Source organism: Eulemur rufifrons, chromosome 7 (assembly GCF_041146395.1).
Source record: "Eulemur rufifrons isolate Redbay chromosome 7, OSU_ERuf_1, whole genome shotgun sequence".
In the NCBI taxonomy this organism is placed as follows: Eukaryota; Metazoa; Chordata; class Mammalia; order Primates; family Lemuridae; genus Eulemur; species Eulemur rufifrons.
The window spans coordinates 155480845-155500779 of NC_090989.1; the positions used below are offsets into that span (position 1 = coordinate 155480845).

Below are 19935 nucleotides of genomic sequence, written 5' to 3' on the forward strand. Positions count from 1 at the left end.
AAATCCTAGCTAGAGCAATTAGGCAAGAGAATAGAGGGCATCCAGATTGGAAAGGAAAAAGTCAAATTGTCCCATTTGTAGAAGACCTATAAAAAACCCTAGAGACCCCCATCAAGAAACTCTTAGAACTAATAAATGAGTTCAGTAAAGTTACAGGATACAAAACCAACATACAAAAATAGTGGCATTTATATATGCCAACAGTGAACAATCTGAAAAAGAAATAAATCAATTCCATGTATTAATACAATAGCTAGACTACACAGACCTAGGAATAAATTTAACAAAGTAGGTGAAAGATCTCAAGAAAAACTAACATTGATGAAAGAAATTGAAGAGGACACAGATAAATGGAAAGATACTACCTGATCATGGATTTGAGCAATTAATATTGTTAAAATATCCATACTACCCAAAACAATCTACAGATTCAGTGCAATCCCTGTCAAAATACCAATGACATTTTTCAGAGAAATAGAAAAAATCTTAAAATTCATACGGAACCACAGAAGACTCTGAACAGCTAAATTAATCTTGAGCAAAAAGAACAAAGCTGGAGGGGCATCACGCTACCTCACTTCAAAATATGCTACAAAGTAACGATAACCAAAACAGCATGGTAGTGGCATAAAAAAAGATACATAGATCAATGGAACAAAAATAGAGAACCTAAAATAAATTTACACATGTACAGCTAATTGATTTTTAACAAAGGCACCGAGTGCACACATTGGGGAAAGGACAGTTTCTTCAATGAATGGTGCTGAAAAAACTGGTTACATGCAGAAGAATTGAACTAGATTCCTGTCTCTTACCACTTATAAAAATCAACCCATAATGGACTAAAGACTTAAATTTAAGACCCAAAACTATGAAACTACTGGAAGAAAACAGAGAGGAAATGCTTCATGACATTGGTCTACTACATTAATTAAAAAAAATAATTTGAAAGCCAATCTAAAAGGAAGTTGTTAAAATGGAAAGTTCCACAGTTTCTCTGAATATATATGAAACACAATTTCAGACAGTGAAGGATGTTGTTAATTTTCGTGTTCTTGTCAATTAGTGACAAAGGTTAAGAAGACAGGAGTGATGAGTGCTCCTGAGATTGAAATTAAATACCAAGGGCCTCAATAAGGATTTATCAGAGGGTAGAAAAACTGCTGATGTTAAATTCTTAAATTCCCATGCAATTCTTTGTAGTTTTATTTATGAGTCATGCTCAGAGATTGTACACTTTTGACCTTAGCATAGCAGGCAGCTATGTTGTTAATTTGTGGATACCTGAAGTGACTTGAGAGAGACTACGGAACATCATGCATGCTCACCAAGGGTTAAATCTGGTAAATCCTAGGAGAGCTCGTTTCTTTGGCACTTAGCATTTGGAGGAGCATACTGATGAGCATCTGATTTTTTTTTCTTTAACATTTTCCCCATCTGTATAACATTAAGTGATAGAACTTGGTATAACTGCTTTGTTTTTAAAGTTTTTATTCAGAATTTATTTTTCATTGGGAATTTAAAATAGTTATAGAAGATTGATAATGCTACAAGTACTTGCAAATATAATGAAATATTACAAGAGTATGTAAATTACCAATAAGCAGATTTGATGTCTTCAACAGAGATCAGATATAAATATACACATATATACACGTGCAAATAGATTTATGCTGTATATATTTTTTCATAGTTTGGTTTCTTTTTCAACTGAAAGATTGATATCTGATAGTGTATTTACCTCTGTGTTATCTTTTGCATTTTTTTTTTTTTTTTTTTTTTTTTTTTTTTTGAGACAGAGTCTCACTCTGTTGCCCGGGCTAGAGTGAGTGCCGTGGCGTCAGTCTAGCTCACAGCAACCTCAAACTCCTGGGCTTAAGCGATCCTACTGCCTCAGCCTCCCGAGTAGCTGGGACTACAGGCATGCGCCACCATGCCCGGCTAATTTTTTGTATATATATATTTTAGTTGTCCATATAATTTCTTTCTATTTTTAGTAGAGACGGGGTCTCACTCTTGCTCAGGCTGGTCTCGAACTCCTGACCTCGAGCGATCCACCCGCCTCGGCCTCCCAGAGTGCTAGGATTACAGGCGTGAGCCACCGCGCCCGGCCCTTTTGCATTTTCATACACATTTTAGAGTCAGTTTATTGATTTCCACAAAAGTCTTTTAGGATTTTGATTGGGATTGAATAGAATCTAATAATCAATTTGGGGATAATCTATATTTTTACACTATTGAGTATTCTAATCCATTAATATGATATATATTTTTATTAGGCTTTTAATATCTCTAATGTCTTATATTTTTCTGTGTAGAGATCTTCCATGTGTCTCATTAGATTTATTTTTAGTTACTTACAATGTTTTGATGTTGTTATAGATGGTACATTTTATTTTATATTTATTTATTTTATTTATGTATTTTTTGAGATGGAGCCTTGCTGTGTCACCTGGGCTGGAGTGCCATGGTGTCAGCCTAACTCACAGCAACCTCAAATTCCTGGGCTCAAGCGATTCTCCTGCCTCAGCCTCCCAGGTAGCTGGGATTACAGGCACACGCCCTTATGCAGGGCTAATCTTTCTAGTTTTAGTCGAGACTATGGCTCATTCCTGCTTAGGCTGGTCTTGAACTCCTGACCTCAAGCAATCCTCCCACCTTGGCCTCCCAAAGTGCTAGGATTACAGGCCTGAGCCACCATGCCCAGCCCTGATGGTACATTTTAAAAACATTTTTAATTTATTTTCTAATTGCTTGTTGGTATGTAGACTTAACCTTGTGTCTAATGACCTTGCTAGGTTTATATATTTGTTGTACTAGTTCATGTCCAGATTGTTTTGAATTCTTTATATACACAATCAGACCTGCAGATGGCAATTTTATTTCTTCATTTCCAATCATAATATCTTTAATTTTTTTCTGCCTTATTTGTACTGGCTGGCCCTCCAGTATAATGTTGAATAAAAATGGTAATAGTGGGTATCCTAACCTTAGTGATAAAATTTCAGTACTTCATTAATATGCATGATGTTTGCTGTAGACACATTGTAGATACCCTTTATCAGATTAAGGAAATTCCCTTCTAATCTTAGTTTGTTAAGATTTTTTGGTCATGAGTGGACATTGAATTTTATCAGATTTTTTTTATACCTACAGAGATGATCCTGTGATTTTTTTTCACTTCATTGACTTTCTAATATTTCTAATACTAAACCAATCTTGCATTCCTGGAATAAGCTCAAATTGGTCATGATGCATCCATCATCCTTTTTATACATCGTTGGATTTGATTTCTTTTTATTTTTTATTTTATTTTTTTTGAGACAGAGTGTCACTTTGTTGCCCTGGCTAGAGTGAGTCCCGTGGCATCAGCCTCGCTCACAGCAACCTCAAACTCCTGGGCTTAAGCGATCCTACTGCCTCAGCCTCCCGAGTAGCTGGGACTACAGGCATGCGCCACCATGCCCGGCTAATTTTTATATTTTTTTTTAGTTGGCCAGATAATTTCTTTCTATTTTTAGTAGAGATGGGGTCTCACTCTTGCTCAGGCTGGTCTCGAACTCCTGACCTCGAGTGATCCACCCGCCTCGGCCTCCCAGAGTGCTAGGATTACAGGCGTGAGCCACCGTGCCCGGCCCTCTTTTTATTTTTTTAAAAAAGATTTTTATATATGTTCTTGAGCGAGATTGGCCTGTAGTTTTCTTTTCTTATAATGTCCTTATCAGGTTTTACTATCCTACTGAGTTCAAAATGAATTCCCTCTTCCCTATTCCTTGGAAGAGTTTATGATTGGTGTTATTTCTTCAGCTGTTTGGAAAAATTCACTGGTAAAATCATTGGAACCTAGTATTTCATTTATGGGAAGATTTTAATTATAGATTTACTCTTCTTTAATAGGTATAGGACTATTAACGTTTTAAGCTTTTCCACCAGTTTTTTAAAGTTTTTTCTTTCTATAAATTTGTCAGTCTCATCTAAAGTTTCAAATTAGTTGGTATAAGCTTTTTTTTTTTTTTACCTTTTATGATGTTTTTAATGTTTTGATTGCTAATATTGATAATTTGTACCTTTTCTCTTTTTCTTCTTATCAATTGTCTTGCTAGGTGTCTGTCAGTGTTAGTGCTTTCAAAGAACCAGTTTTAGATGACAAGGCTTGATATATGGTAGTATAGGTTCTTTAAACTTGAAAAAGCTTTTCCTTATTCTTTATATTCTTAATATAAATTGAATCTGTTCATTCATTTCCTAAAAAAAGACGTGGGATTTTGATTCTTATCTATAGATTTTCTCTGTTGTACTTTTGCTTCCTATTTCATTAATTTCTGTTCTAATTTTTATTATGAGGATTCTGTTTCTCAAAGCATAGTCAAATTTCATGACTATTTTAAAAATTATCTATTTGTTTATAATACATAAGAAGCTCCCAGTGTTAATTTTTTCTTAAGTAATTGATACAGACTTGTCCCAAAAGGACACATGAACACAAGTTATGCAGAGGGACAGAGAAGCTCTTTTTAGAAATGTTTTCCTACATGGACACACCACTCAGGAATAGTAATTTTGGCACAATATACTTCATTGTCCTAAAGTATTTAATATTACCTTTCAAAATATAGATTAAGTTGAAAGGGGCTTACACATTAGAGAAATTAGTAAAGAAGGGAGAGTATATATTTAAGAAAATGTAGTGCTTAATTCAGTGACTGTGACCCTGTCTCAGTATTTAAAAATGCTAATTGATGTGTTTATTCTTGCTTTTCTAGTGATTTGCAGCTTTCGAGGATCTGTCCCTCAAGGGTTGGTCTTAGAAATAGGAGAAACAGTCCAGATTCTTGAAAAATGTGAAGGTAAGTATGGACCTATTAAGCACATAAATAGTGATCATTTCTATCATTATATACATTTATTTTGTGCTAATAAGATTATAAATGGTAATTTTAATGGTATAATTAATCACGTCATGAAATAGTGTTACATAAAATCCTTCCTGATCTATGTTCAGCATAAAGATTTGAGCTTTTTTGACTCTGATCCAATAGTAGCAATTAGATAATTAATTGTTCTCTGTCAGAACATGACTTTTACATACTATGTCAAGTGATTATTTTTGATTTTTTACAAATAGGTAATCTTCTACTCATGCTAGCTGCATTTGAATGGAATTGAATTGTAAATCCATTCATTTGTGTGTTTCTGCCTGATTGGTTGGACATCTTTAGTCATAATTAAGACCTTAAATATACTCAAATGAAGTTTGGCTTAACTGCTGTCCTCTTCTGTGACATATATGGGTATTTCTGCCATAACATTTATGCACTCTTGAGATAATATCATGTTCTTCAAAAATCACATACTTACCAAGATTTATGGAAAAAATAAATTTAGAGAGAAATCACACAAAATCAGAGCATTAACAAAAACAAAATGATACCATGGGAAATAACTTTGGAAGACTAGGCTAGCAGTTCAGCATGACTAGAAGCCATCTCAGATGATAGAATGGAGTGGAAATGTTGTGATGTGGGTATGGAGACAAGTGCATATGGGAGTGGAACTCTGATTCACTTGGGCTATTGTTAAGATAGCTATGGGAGTACATTTAACCTACTGTGACCCAGGAGCCATCTAAGTTTAGGATGTACTTTTCTGGAAAGGAAGCTTTAGTATAGCATTCATTTTAAATTTTCTTAAAACATAAGTATAAATCAGAACCCATTCATGATAAATAAAACTCTTAGCAAAACAAAAATAGAGCATAATTTTCTTAGTTGGGCATGGTGGCTCACGCCTGTAAACTCAGCTACTTGAGAGGCTTAGGCAGGAGGATCACTTGAGCTCAGGAATTTGAGACCAGCCTGGGCAACAAAGTGAGACTCCGCATCTTAAAAAAAAAAGAAGGTAAATAAAGGATATTTACTAAAAAGCCTACAGCAGGCATCATATGCAGTTGTAAAATATTGAAAGATTTCCCAGTGAGGCTGGGTAATTTATAAAGAAAAGAGGTTTATTTGGCATTGTTCTGCAGACTCTGAAAGAAGCATGGTGCCAGGATTTGCTTCTGGTGAGGGCTTCAGATTGCTTTCACTCTTGGTGGAATGTGAAGGGGAGCTGGCATGTGCAGATGCATGTGAAAGGGAAAGGAAGAGAGAGAGGAGAGGTGCCTGCCTTTTTTTTAAACAATCGGCTCTCTTGGGAACTGACAGAGTGAGAACTCAATTATCCCCACCTCTCCAGTGAGGGCATTAATCTATCCACGAGGGATCTGCCTCCATTACCCAAACACCTCCCATTAGGTTCTACCTCTAACATTGGGGAACAAATTACAGTATGTGATTTGAGAGGACAGACATACAAACTGTAGTACTTGCTGTCTATTGACATTGTACTGGAGGTACTTGCTAGTATAGTAAGGTAAGAAACATACAGAATGGAAAGGAAAAATTGAAACTATCATTTGTAGATGATATGATTGTATAAAATATCCAATAGAATCTGTAGAAAAAACTATGAGAATAAATAAGGGAATTTAGCAGGTTTGATGGCTACAGTATTTTATTTTATTTGTTTTATTTTAGTTTTTATTTCAGGTAATTATGGGGGTACAAACATTTTGGTTACATGTTATGACTTTGCCACATCCCAACCATGATTTGAGACGTGCCCTTCCATCCCTACAATGCTCACTGCATCCATTAGTTGTGAGTTTACCCACCCCCAAACCCCCTACCCCCAAAGAATATTCCTACTATGTGAGCACCTTAGTGTTGATCAGTCAGTGCCAATTTGAGGACGAGTACATGCGGTGCCTATTCTTCCATTCTTGTGATGCCTCACTTCAGAGGATGAGCTTAAGCTGTGTCCAGGAAAATATAAGAGGTGCTAGGTCATTGTCATTTTTTATGTGTGTGTGATGGCTACAGTATTTTAAAAATACATTATCTTTCTCTGTTTGCAAAAAAGAAGTAGAAAATGAATTAAAGAAATAATGCTATTTATAGTAGCATCAAAAACATCAAATGCCAAGGAATAAATCTAATAAAAAATATAAGACATCTATGTTAAAAACTACAAAAATATTATTCATAGAAGTTAAAGAAAATCTAAAAAATGGAGGAATTTATCATGTTTATGGATTGAAAGACTATTATAAAGATGTAAACTCTCCCCAAATTAATCTAAAGATTAATGCAATCCCAATAAAAATCCAGCAGTTTTTTTTCCAGTATGGAAATTGAATAGCTGATTCTGACATTTGTGTGAAAATGTGAAAAGTTATAAAGAGCATGACAATCTTGAAGAAGATAAAGCTGGATGATTTACACTACCAGTTATCAAGATTTATTATACTTTAGGACATTGTGGTTTGGTTTGGCAAAGACAGACTAATCAAAAAGAGCAGAGGGGCCAGAAACTGTAGAGCCATACTTATGGATTAGCTCTGGGTCACTCATGCCTTTCTACAAGTTTCTGTCACCCAGCAGGTTGCTCCTATAGATCAGCTCCAACCTATGCCCTCTTGCAAGTTTTGCCACCACCAGCAGGCTGCATGTTCCTATGGCAGCCTTGCTCTTTCCCAGAGATTCTGAATCTTAGCCTTGAAGGGGGAAGGGGAAGGGTTCTTTTAAATTCTTAGTTTCTTGCTTGTCTACTCTATGGTTGTATATCATCCACTGATTATGAGAGAGGTGATACTGCAGTGTACTGGAGAAATGAAGTCCTTTACAAAAAGTGATGCTAGGTCGATTGAAATAAAAAATGATGACCTCTTTAATAAATGGTACTGGGCTAATATGGAAAGTGATGAATCTTGATCCCTACCTCACAGAATACACTCCAAACTCAATTCCAGATGGATGGTAGAGCCAAATGTGAAATGTAAAAACAGTGTTTCACCTTGAAGGAAACATAGGGAAATATTCTTCTTGACCTTGGGATAGACAAAAATCTTTTTAAAGAATACAAAAAGCACTAACCATAAAGGAAAATATTGATAAGTTATACTTTATTAAAATGAAGATTTTCTTTTGTTCAAAAGATGTCATTAAGGAGAGGGAAAAGACAAATCACAGAGTGAGAGAGTTACTTGACAAAAGAATTCATATTCATAGTATATAAAGAACTACTACAAGTAAACAATTAGAGGGTAATCTGATAGAGGAACAGGCAGAAGGCCTGAATAGGCTCCTCATGAAACAGATATCCTAGTGGCTCAAAAATATATGGAAAGGTGCATAATCTCAGTCATCAGGGAAATGCATATTAACACTACAGTGAGGCCGGGCGTTGTGGCTCACACCTGTAATCCCAGCACTCTGGGAGGCTGAGGCGGGAGGATCGTTCAAGGTCAGGAGTTCAAGACCAGCCTGAGCAAGAGTGAGACCCCCATCTCTACTAAAAATAGAAAGAAATTAGCTGGACAACTAAAAATATATAGAAAAAATTAGCCAGGCATGGTGCATGCCTGTAGTCCCAGCTACTTGGAAGGCTGAGGCAGGAGGATTACTTGAGCCCAGGAGTTTGAGGTTGCTGTGAGCTAGCCTGATGCCACGGTACTCTAGCCCGGGCAACAGAGCAAGACTCTGTCTCAAAAAACAAAAAAAACAAAAAAACAAAACAAAACAAACAAACAAAAAAAACCAAAACAACAAAACTGCAGTGAGATACCACCAAACAGAAACTGGAATGATGAAAAATTAAACCACTGGCAATATCAAATGCTAGTGAGGATATGGATCAACTGTTATTCTTGTACATTGCTAATGGGAGGGAAAATGGTATTACCATTTTGGAAAACTCTTTGGCAATATTTACTAAAGCTGAATGTACAAGTACCTTGTGATTTAGCAAGTGTGCTCCTAAGTATAAACTCAACAGCAAAATATCTGTATAAAATGTTAGTAGCAGCTTTATTCATAATAGCCCCAAACTGGAGAAAACCAAAATGTTCATTAGCAGGAGAATGGGCAAATAAATTGTGGTATATTCATATAACTCAATGTGATACAGAAAGAAAATGAATGAATTATTGCTATGCACAATATAGATAACTATTGCAGACATACTCTTGAAGAAATAAGCCAGATATAAGAGTCCATGATGTTACAGTTTTATCTACATAAAGTACAGAATCAGGTAAAACTAATAGATGGTGATATTTGTCAGAATAGTGGTTATCTTTTAAAGGGTGTGTGTGTTGATGAGTGGAGGAGGTACAAATGGCATTTGGGCTGCTGCTAATGTTTTATATATCTGGGTGGTGGGCATACAAGTGTGTTTACTCTTTGAAAATTTATTTAGGTGTACATTAATAGTTTTCACACTTATGGATGTTACATATTAATAAAAAGTTTACTTGAGAAATAAAATAACTTTGTAAAAAATTGTTGAAGATACAAAAATATGGATGAATCTAAAAATATTATTTTAAACAAAAGAACCAGAATAAAAGATTACATTCTGTATAATTTTATTTATATAAACTTCAACAACAAGCAATGCTGTAGATCTATGGTGATAGAAACCAGAACAGTAGTTGCTTCTGGGAGAAGATTGACTGGAAAAAGGTATAAGATGATTGAAAAGTTCTGTCTGGATGAAGTATGGGTTACATGGGTATCACATTTGTCAAAGCTTATAGGACTATATGTTCATGATCTGTGTATTTCACTATATGTAAATTGTGTATCAATAAACTAGATTAGTGGTTTAAAATGGATAAAAAGAATATGTATAATCTCTTACCAATAAGAATAAATAACAGGTAAATAGAAAAATGAAGAAAAAATATGATCAGGGACTTCACAGAAATGCTCAATCTTGTTAGTAGGCAAGGAATAGAGTTAAAACCAGAATGATGAGTGATTTCACACACATTAGTTAGAGAAGACTGAAATATCTGACATATCTGTTATCACAGATATGTTTCCATGGGAATGCTTATAAACTGCTGGTATCTTGTGAATTTGTATGTGCATGTCCTTTCACCTAGCTTTTTAACTCTTGAGTATATACCTTAGAGAAATGTTTTTCAGGCTGTTTTCATCCAGTCATTAGGAGGTTACAAATTGCACTTAGTGGCTCAATATCTGTGTTAATAAAAAAAGAATAGAATAAAAATATCAAAGTTTATTGCTGTATCAGTCATGATCTAATCAGGAGACAGAAATCACACTAATAATTTGAATAGGAAAGATTTAATATAATTGTTAACTAGCATCACATGTACTCACCAGAAAATTGGTTTCCCTGATCATCACCTAAATGCACATTTGGGAATGATACCAATTGGATATCAGACTGAGGTGGGGGGTGAGGGGAGGGGATGGGTGTATGCCTACATGATGAGTGCGTTGCGCACCGTCTGGGGAATGGTCACGCTTGAAGGTGCTGACTCGGGGAGGGGAGGTGGGAAGAGAGGATGGGTGTATACCTACATGATGAGTGCAATGCGCACTGTCTGGGGAATGGACATGCTTGGAGCTCTGACTCGGGGGGATAGGCGGTACATGGGCAACGTATGTAACCTGAACTTTTGTACCACCATAATAAGCTGAAATAAAAAAAAAAAAAAAAGAAGAGCGGTCAGTAGTCCAGTGCTTCGTTCCAATGGGGATCCTTTGTGACCTGTTTTTAGCCAGCTGTGGAATTGTATTTTTGTGCTGCTTCTTGTCTTTATTTCTCTTCCTTCCATTTCTTTTTCTTTTTAATTTAATCTTCAATCATACAGTCAAGTCCTCTATGTGGACAGTAGTGGACATTTGGGGATCTCTACCTGCCTTGCACTGGATGACCATGCAAACACCTTCCGTCTCATTCCTGAGAGTCACTTGCTGCGTACCTTGGTGGGCAAGAATGGGAAAGGATGACTTCGCTTTGTTTTGTTGTGGTTTGCGCTTCCCTTCCTACCCACCGTCAGTTTGGGCTTGATGATCCTGTTCCTGCTGTTTACTCATTTGTTCATTCATCCATTCAATCTGCTGCTTAATAAATACCTGTCAAGCGGTCACTACTTGCCAGGTGCTGTTCCCGGCCCTGGAGATAGAGCAGTGAATCAGACACTGCCCTGCTCTCCGGGAGCCAGCGTCATAGCAGGGGACAATGACCTACTGAATTGTTTCATGTGGGACTTTTTTTAGACACTGAACCTTGGAAAAAGTCCACCTTCCATGGGCTTATTGAATATGCTGAGGCAGACAATTGTTACTGCTGCCTAGAGATCAGGGTTCAACAAGCTTGAGCTTCATGACCCAGAGCATTTGATTTTATAATTTATAAAATAAAACATTATAACCCTCAAAAAAAAAATATGATTGTTAACTAATAAAAAGTGAGTAACTACTAAAAGGGGTAAGAGAAGACTCAAAGGAATATGCAAGTAACAAATGCAGAAATCAACTACTGCCTACAGGGCTGAGGAAGAGTGGACAAGCAAGAAACTAAGAACATAGAAGGACCCTTCTCCATTCCCCCATCAAGGCTAAGATTCAGAATCTTTGGGAAAGAGCATGGCTGCCATAGGAACATGTAGCCTGCTGGTAGTGGCAAAACTAGCCAGAGGGCATGGGTTGGAGCTGGTCTATAGGAGCAGTCTCCTGGGTGGCAGAGAAACTTGTGGAAAGGCATGGGTAAGCCAGAGAAGGTCCATAGGTTCAGCTGTCCAGATGGTGGAGAAACTTACCAGAGAATGAGGGCCATAGCTGGGCTGTGAAGGTGGCTGAGATAAGTACTACTGGGTTGCCAACATGCCAGTCCACTGAATAGTGTGCTGGCAATAAAACAACAGTATATCAGAACCAAGAAAGGAAGCTGCTTCTTTCTGCTATGGCTTGCAGTGTCCCAGCAGTACCCTTTATTTGCAAAGCATAACTTCAGGTGAGCTGGCAAAAGAAAAATATTTATAGGGTTGTATTAGTCTGGTTTCCAGAGAAGCATTGTGTGTGTGTGCATGTGCGCACACACATGTATGTATGTGTGTGCTCTGGAATATGTATGTTGCTCTGGAAAACGCGGACTAAAACATCCCTGTATCTATAGAAGTAAAAAGATGTTATGGAGGGATCTGTTTTGAGATTGGTGCCTGTCTCTGTTCTCATCAGGGCCTGGGTCACTGAATCCTGAGACTGCCTGGTCCACATTCTCCAGGGAGTGACTCTGCTGTTTGCAGATAGTGTGAGGGTGAAGGGATGTCTAGCTGTCTTTGGTGGGCATAAAAGAAGAAGAACTATAGAGTTCTAATTGTTTTTCTTGAACAATTTCAACTAGTTCATTTTTCAGTCCCATACCGTACCCAGGCCTCCTGATGTACTTGATGCCTTGAATTCCTAAGATTTTCTTGGATTTTGTGGTAGGAATTGACTCACTATGACTTCTCTGCATCTAGGCTTAGATTTTAGTATTTGTCTATTTGATTTTAAGGTTCCAAATGTTGTTTGCTATCATCTAAATTGTCTTTTGCTGTGCTGATGTAGACCATATGTAGGCCCTTCCTGTGCTGGTGATACAAAAGTATAATGCTATAGTTCCTCTATCTGCCTGCAAGGAGTGCATGTCTCCTTGGAGTGATAGATATGTCAACACATATTTATACTAGCTGTCAGCTTCATTGGAACAGGAAGTGGGTAGGGAGAGGAGCAGGGAAGATTTTATAAATTACTTGATATTGAGCTGTCTTGAAAGAGAAGTTTACTAGGCCTTAAAGGTTGATGGGTGTTTAAAGTATTTAGAAATTGTTTGTGGCAGTAGTCAGGTGGCCCCAGACTGTTGCATGATATTGGTTGGTAGTCAATGCTATTTCCCTTGTCTAAATAGTGTCAGAATCTAACTGTTTCAAGAGCCAGTTCAAGTAGGTACCCTGTCTTCATTATATCACCCCTAAGCCAGGAATTCTGCTTATATGCACTTCTTGGGCTGATGCTTCTAAATGAAAGTATGTAATAAAATCCCCTAGCTCCAATATTGAGATATTGTTTGTTTTTTTAATGACATATGCTTTGTGCTTGGAATACTGATACCAGTTATTCAAATTATATCTGTTGATTTGTTGCTCACATAGCTCCCTGAAACCATCTTTTTCATGTCCTACCTTACTAGCTAGATTTGTGTTTCATGCCCTGCTTTGACTTTGAGTCTTGCACGTAGTCCTGCTATAGATTTCTTACATGATTCCAGCTTCTACTTTACCTCAAGCATTTCTACCTTCTTTTTTTTTTTTCCTGTGTCTGAGTCTGATTTGACTTGACTGCCCATTCCTGTGTTGCCTATAGCCCTAACTTTGATGTTAGCTCCTCCATAAGAACATTTCTATCATCAAGCTGGAGAATATAAATCTGATTTTTTTCCTAAATTGTATTGTAGATATAGTTTCATACATATTTGATAGCAGGTGTTTCTTTTAAAGTGATATTAAACAAACTATTCCTTAGATTAGCCAAAATTAAAAAAAAAAAACTGAATCTTTTATCCAAAGGGATCTAAGCATTATAAATATTGATTCTTTTAGATTCTCTGTGAGCAGAATGAATTCAAATATTTCCATAGTTATTTTGTTTGCAGTGGGAGAAAAGAAAATAATGAATTCAGTCTTCATGTTGCTCAAGGTGAATCTGTCAGTGAGTAGACAAGGTCAGCCAGGGTTTAGTCATCTAGAAATCTCCTGATTTCCTTTTTTAAATTTTTGATTCACACATATTCTAACTAGTAGGACTCTTTTATGCTAGTTTTTAATTTGTTTAAATTTGGTTTTCCTTTTTTATCTTGCCTTACTATAACATTCAGAGTAAGAATCAGTATCAGCAAAAGAGTGGTGACTTTCTGATTCACATGCAGAAATGAAAGAAGGTGGAATCAGGGGAAGATGGAGGATGAGAAAAACCACCAGCCAGTGTGTCTCTGCAAGAAAGATAGATTTTAGGTGAAAGTGAAAAAAACGAACAGGCAGACAAACATAGATTGGATGAGGGTTAGCAGGAACGGTGCCTGAAACTGCAGGAGACTCCACAGGAAGAAGTTGCGGAGCAGAACTGGAAGGAGAAAGGCATTGGCAGGGTCTAAACCCTGAGAGGCTTGAAGACCAGCAACAAGGGTAGGTGGAACGGTTAAATTTCCCCTCCCTTGCATCGTGGGCTCCTGAGCTGCTGGAGAGACCTGCTAACACCAGCCCAGAGATGGCTGCCGCCATTGAGCAGTGAGCCTTTTGTGGACAGGGCACCAGGCTCCCAGCTCCCTCAGGGCACCTCCTGCCCCACAGACCCGAGCCGATCGGCAGACACCATATTGCTTCATTTTCCCCTTCCCCTCCCCTACCCGCGACTGCAGAGTGAGACAATTTAGCACCACCTGGAGGCATCTGCAGGCAACGGGACCTTTCCTTTTGGGCCCTGCAGCAGACCGAGGAGTACTTGGACGGATTGTGTGTTTCCTACCCGCCAGCCCTCCTAGGTGCTGCTTGCCTGGTGACCCCAGCAGAGTGGGGTAAATCCTGAGGTGGAGAGGCATTGATCCAGCTTAGGCACCCCGGGGGTGACTTGAGACCAGCACTCTTCTCCCTGGCAGGGTCAGGGATTGATCTCCAGGGCCTGAGAGACAGGCCTGCAGGCCAGATCCCATACACTCAGGTCTCCATCGTATTGCCCAGGGGCACAGAAGGGATATTTGTGAACTAGTCAGTCTACTGAGGTGTGTGTTCCTTCAGGGGCAGATCAGAGTGGGTCCTAGATGCAACTTGCTTGAGGGGCAACCCTCCTCCCACAGGAGGGCCATGCTCCTAGCTCAGGCTGTGATCCTGGGAAGGGAACCTCCTGGCTCGCATCACAGTCAGGGGAGATCCACTGGCTTGAGGTCCTGCCTGCAGGCAGAGGCCTGGGAGAAACTGAAGAATAGGCGAGGGTGAAAAGAAGCAAGGCCTGCTCCAGCCTGCAGGTCTCAGACAACCCCATTCCCACACGTAGACTTTTTGGCTGACTGGGGCCATTTCAGCCCATCCCTGGCAGCTTTGCCCAGAAGCAGAGACCAGATCTTTGACCCCTGCTAACAGCATTTGGAGATTGAGGGCAGGCTTACACAACCCAGCCCCGCCGAGCCTCACTCCCCAATCTGCCCCCACTGAAGTAGAGAATAAGGACACACCTGGAAGTCCCATGGCCCCACCCACCACCTGAGGCACTAGAGTGCCTCTCCAGAGGAACAATAGCTGGTTACAGGACACAAAAACAACACTGCAGTTTGCTCTTCCCAGTAAGCGCCACCTACTGACAGGGAAGTGAATTTGCACACACTTACTGCATTTACTGTCTCATCATACAGGGTGCGATTGAATCTCACCCACAAACACCATCTACTGGCTAAGAGACTAAACTGGGTGTGTCATTATCTAAATGAAAATCTAAATGTAAGAAGCAACAGCTGTTACAGATGGGAAGGAATCAGCGAAAGAACTCTGGAAGTATGAAGAATCAAACTGAAAGCACACCCCCAGAGGAGAACACCAACTCTCTAGCAATGGACGTCAACCAAATTCAGAACACTAAAATGATAGAATTATTTCGAACATGGATTGTAAGAAAACTCAATGATATGCAAGAGAAAATGGATACCCAACACAAAGAAACCACAAAAAAACAAAACAAAACTAGGACTTGGAAAAAACATTCACTAAAGAAATTGAAATATTGAAGAAAAATCAAACAGAACTTCTGGAAATGAATTTATTTAAGGAATTATAAAACATAGTGGAATGCCTGAAGAATAGGGTAGATCAAACAGAAGAAAGAATCTGAGTGATTAAAGTTAATCACCTTTCAATTAAATAAGTCAGTTGCACAGATAGAGCAGAGAAATAAGAGAAAAGAGCAAAGCCTACAAGAAATGTGGGATTATATGAAGAGGTGTAACATGAGAATTATAGGCATCCCTGAAGGTGAAGAAGAAAATACACAAGGGTTAGATAAACTATTTGAGGACATGATGGAGGAAAATTTCCCAAGCCTTGCTAAAAATCTAGATATCCAGGTACAAGAAGCTCAAAGAACTCTTGGGAGATTCATGGCAAAGAGGAAGACACCATGTCACATGGTCATCAGACTGGCCAAAATAACCAAAGAAGAGGCCCTCCTACAAGCTGTAAGGTGAAAGAAGCAGGTAACCTACAAAGGAAAACCCATCAGACTGACTGCAGACTTCTCAGCTGAGACCTTACAAGCCAGAAGAGACTGGGGCCCCATTCTCACTCTTCTCAAACAGCATAATGCCCAGCCTAGAATCTTGCACACTGCAAAACTAAATTTCTTATACGAAGGAGAAATAAAGACCCTCTCAGACAAGAAAAGACTGAGGGAATTCATTAAGACAAGACCTGCCCTCCGGGAAGTACTCAGAACAGTGTTACCCATGGATCAGCACAATAAACGCTCAGCAATGTAAAATCATCCAAAAGCTAAAGCTCAAAGGCCCGATACCACAATGGCTCAAGAAAGAAAACAAAGAAACAAACTTCAACTCAACAGGATAAACAGAAATCTGCCCCACTTACCAGTTCTTTCAATAAATGTGAATGGCTTGAACTGCCCACTAAAGAGACAAAGGCTGGCTGAGTGGATAAATATACACAAGCCAAGTATCTGCTGTCTTTAGGAAACACATCTAACCCTTAAGGATGCATTCAGACTCAAAGTGAAGGGATGGAAAACAATATTTCATGCAAACGGACACTAAAAGAAAGTTGGCGTAGCAGTTCTGATTTCACGTAACTTAGTCTTCAAATCAACAAAAGTAATGCAAGACAAAGATGGTCATTGTATATGGTGAAGCGTACAATTCAACAGGAAGGCGTAACAATTCTAATTGTTTGTGCACCTAACTCAGATGCACCCAAATTCCCAAAGCAAATCCTGCTTGTTCTAATCAAAATGATAAACAGCAACAGCATAAAAACCGGAGACTGCAACACTCCTCTGACAGAATAGGACAGATCCTCCAAACAGAAAATAAATAAACAATGGGCTTAAACAGAACTCTAGAACAAATGGGCCTGACTGACCTTTATAGAACATTCTACCCCAAACCCACTGAATATACGTTTTTCTCATCAGCTCAATTCTCTAAGATTGACCATATCCTAGGCCACAAAGCATGTCTCAACAAATTAAAATAATAGAAATTATACCTTGTATCTTCTCAGATGACAGTGGAATAAAATTGGAAATCAACTCCAACAGAAACTCTCATCTCTACACAAAGTCATGGAAACTAAACAACCTTCTGCTGAACGATTATTCGGTTAAGGAGGAAATTAATATGGAAATCAAAAGATTCTTTGAACTAAATGATAAAGGAGACACAGGTTATCAAAATCTGTGGGACACAGCTAAAGCAATCCTGAGGGAAAATTTATATCCGTAAATGCCTACATCCAAAAGACAGATCATAAATCAACAATCTAATGAATTATCTCAAAGAACTGGAAGAGGATGAGCAAACCAACTCCAGACCCAGCAGAAGAAAAAAAAAATAACATAGATCAGAGCAGAACTAAATGAAATTGATTAAAAAAAAAAGCTATACGGAACATCAATAAAACAAAAAGTGATTCTTTGGAAAACATGAAATTGACATGCCTCTTGTTAGAGTAAGGAGAAGCAGAAAAGAAAGGACTCTAATAAGCTCCACCAGGAATGAAAAAGGACAAATCACAACTGATACCAGGGAAATACAAAGTACCATCTACAACTACTATGAAAACCTCTATGCACATAAACTTGAAAATGTGGAGGAAATGGGCAACTTCTTAGAAACACAGAACCTCCCTAGGCTCAATCAGGTAGAAATAGAATTCCTGAACAGACCAGTATCAACTACTGAAATTGAAGCAGCAATAAAAAGCCTTCCTAAAAAGAAAAGTCCTGAACCAGATGGTTTCACACCTGAATCTTACCAGACCTACAAAGAAGAACTGGTGCCTATCCTGTAGAAATTATTATGTAACATTGAGAAGTAAGGATTCCTCCCCAACACATTTTATGAAGCCAACATCACCCTGATACCGAAACCAGGAAAGGATGCAACAAAAAAAGAAAACTATAGACCAGTATCCCTTATGAATACAGATGCAAAAATTCTCAGTGAAATTCTAGCAAATCAAGTTCAGCTGTTCATAAAAAATAATACTTCATGACTAGGTGGGCTTCATCCCAGAGATGCAGGGATGGTTCAACATATGCCAATCTATAAATGTAATTCAACACATAAATAGAAGTAAAAGGAAAGACCATATATGATCCTCTCAACGCAGAAAAAGCATTTGACAAAATTCAATACCCTTTTATGATAAGAATGCTTAACCAAACAGGCATAGACAGGACTTACCTAAAAATGATAAAAACCATATATGACAAACCCACAGCCATCATCATACTGAACAGGGAAAAACTGAAAGCATTCCTGCTTAGAACTGGAACCAGACAAGGTAGCCCTCTATCATCGCCTCTATTCAACATAGTGCTGGAAGTCCTAGCCAGAGCAATCAGATAAGAGAAGGAAATCAAGGGCATCCAAATGGGGGCAGAAGAGGTCAAACTATCACTCTTTGCTGATGATATGATCTTATATCTAGAAAACTCCAAAGATTCTGCCATGAGAGTACTGGAATTGATAAACAAACTTAGCAAAGTCTCAGGTTACAAAGTCAATGTAAAGAAATCAATAGCATTCCTATATGCCAACAACAGTCAGATTGAGAACCAAATAAAAAACTCAATACCTTTCACAATAGTAACAAAGAAAAAAGACCTAGGAATATATTTAACCTAGGAGGTAAAAGACCTCTACAGGGAGAACTAGCAAACAGTGAAGAAGGAAATAGCAGAGGATGTAAACAGGTGGAAAACGATACCATGTTCATGGGTTGGCAGAATCAACATTGTTAAAATGTCTATACTACCCAAAGTGATCTACAGATTCAATGCAATCCCTCTTAAAATACCAACATCATTTTTTGTAGATCTAGAAAAAATAATTCTATGCTTTGTATCAAATGAAAGCAGAGCCCGTATAGGAAAAGCAATAAGAACAAATTGGGAGACATCAATTTACCAGACTTCAAGCTATACTACAAGGCTATAGTAACTAAAACAGCATCTTACTGGCACAAGAACAGAGACATAGACCAATGGGGCAGAACTGAGAACCCAGATATAAAACCATCCTCATATATCCATCTAATCTTTGACAAAGCATACAAATATATACATGGGGGAAAATAATCCCTTTTCAATAAATCGTGCTGGGAAAATGGATAGCCACATGTAGAAGACCAAAACAGGATCTGTATCTTTCACCTTTCACAAAAATCTACTCATGGTGGATAATGATCTTAAGCCTAAGGCATGAAGCTATAAGAATTTCAGAAGAAAATGTTGGAACAACTCTTATAGACATTGGCCTAGGCAAAGAATTTATGAAGAAGACCCCAAAGGCAATAACAGCAACAGCAAAAATAAATGGTACCTGATCAAATTAAAAAGCTTCTGTATAGCCAAGGAAACTATCATGAGAGCAAACAGACAATCTACAGAATGGGAGAAAATATTTGCATGCTACACATCTGATAACGGGCTAAGTAGAATCTATATAGAACTCAGGAAAATCAGCAAGAAAAAAATCAAACACCCCTATCAAAAAATGGGAAAAGGACATGACCAGAAACTTTTCAGAAAAAGATAGATTAATGGCCAAAAAACATATGAACAAATGCTCAACATCTCTAATCATCAGGGAAATGCAAATCAAAACCACAGTGAGATATCACTTAACCCCTGTGAGAATGGTCTTTATAAAAATTCCCAAAACAATAAATGTTGGCGTGGATGTGGAGAGTTAAGAACACTCATACACTGCTGGTGGGACTGAAAACTAGTACAACCTCTGTGGAAAGTAATATGGAGA

The 19935-nt window shown here is 38.1% G+C and overlaps 1 protein-coding gene across 1 annotated transcript in view; it reads left to right on the forward strand.

Annotated features, from left to right (window-relative positions):
• The window catches only part of DOCK3 (dedicator of cytokinesis 3), a 599641-nt gene that overhangs the window by 97365 nt on the left and 482341 nt on the right, over window positions 1-19935 (forward strand). The window contains exon 2 of the mRNA XM_069473668.1: window positions 4764-4847. Coding sequence (XP_069329769.1) covers window positions 4764-4847 — 84 coding nt within the window. The remainder of the gene's footprint in view (window positions 1-4763; window positions 4848-19935) is intronic.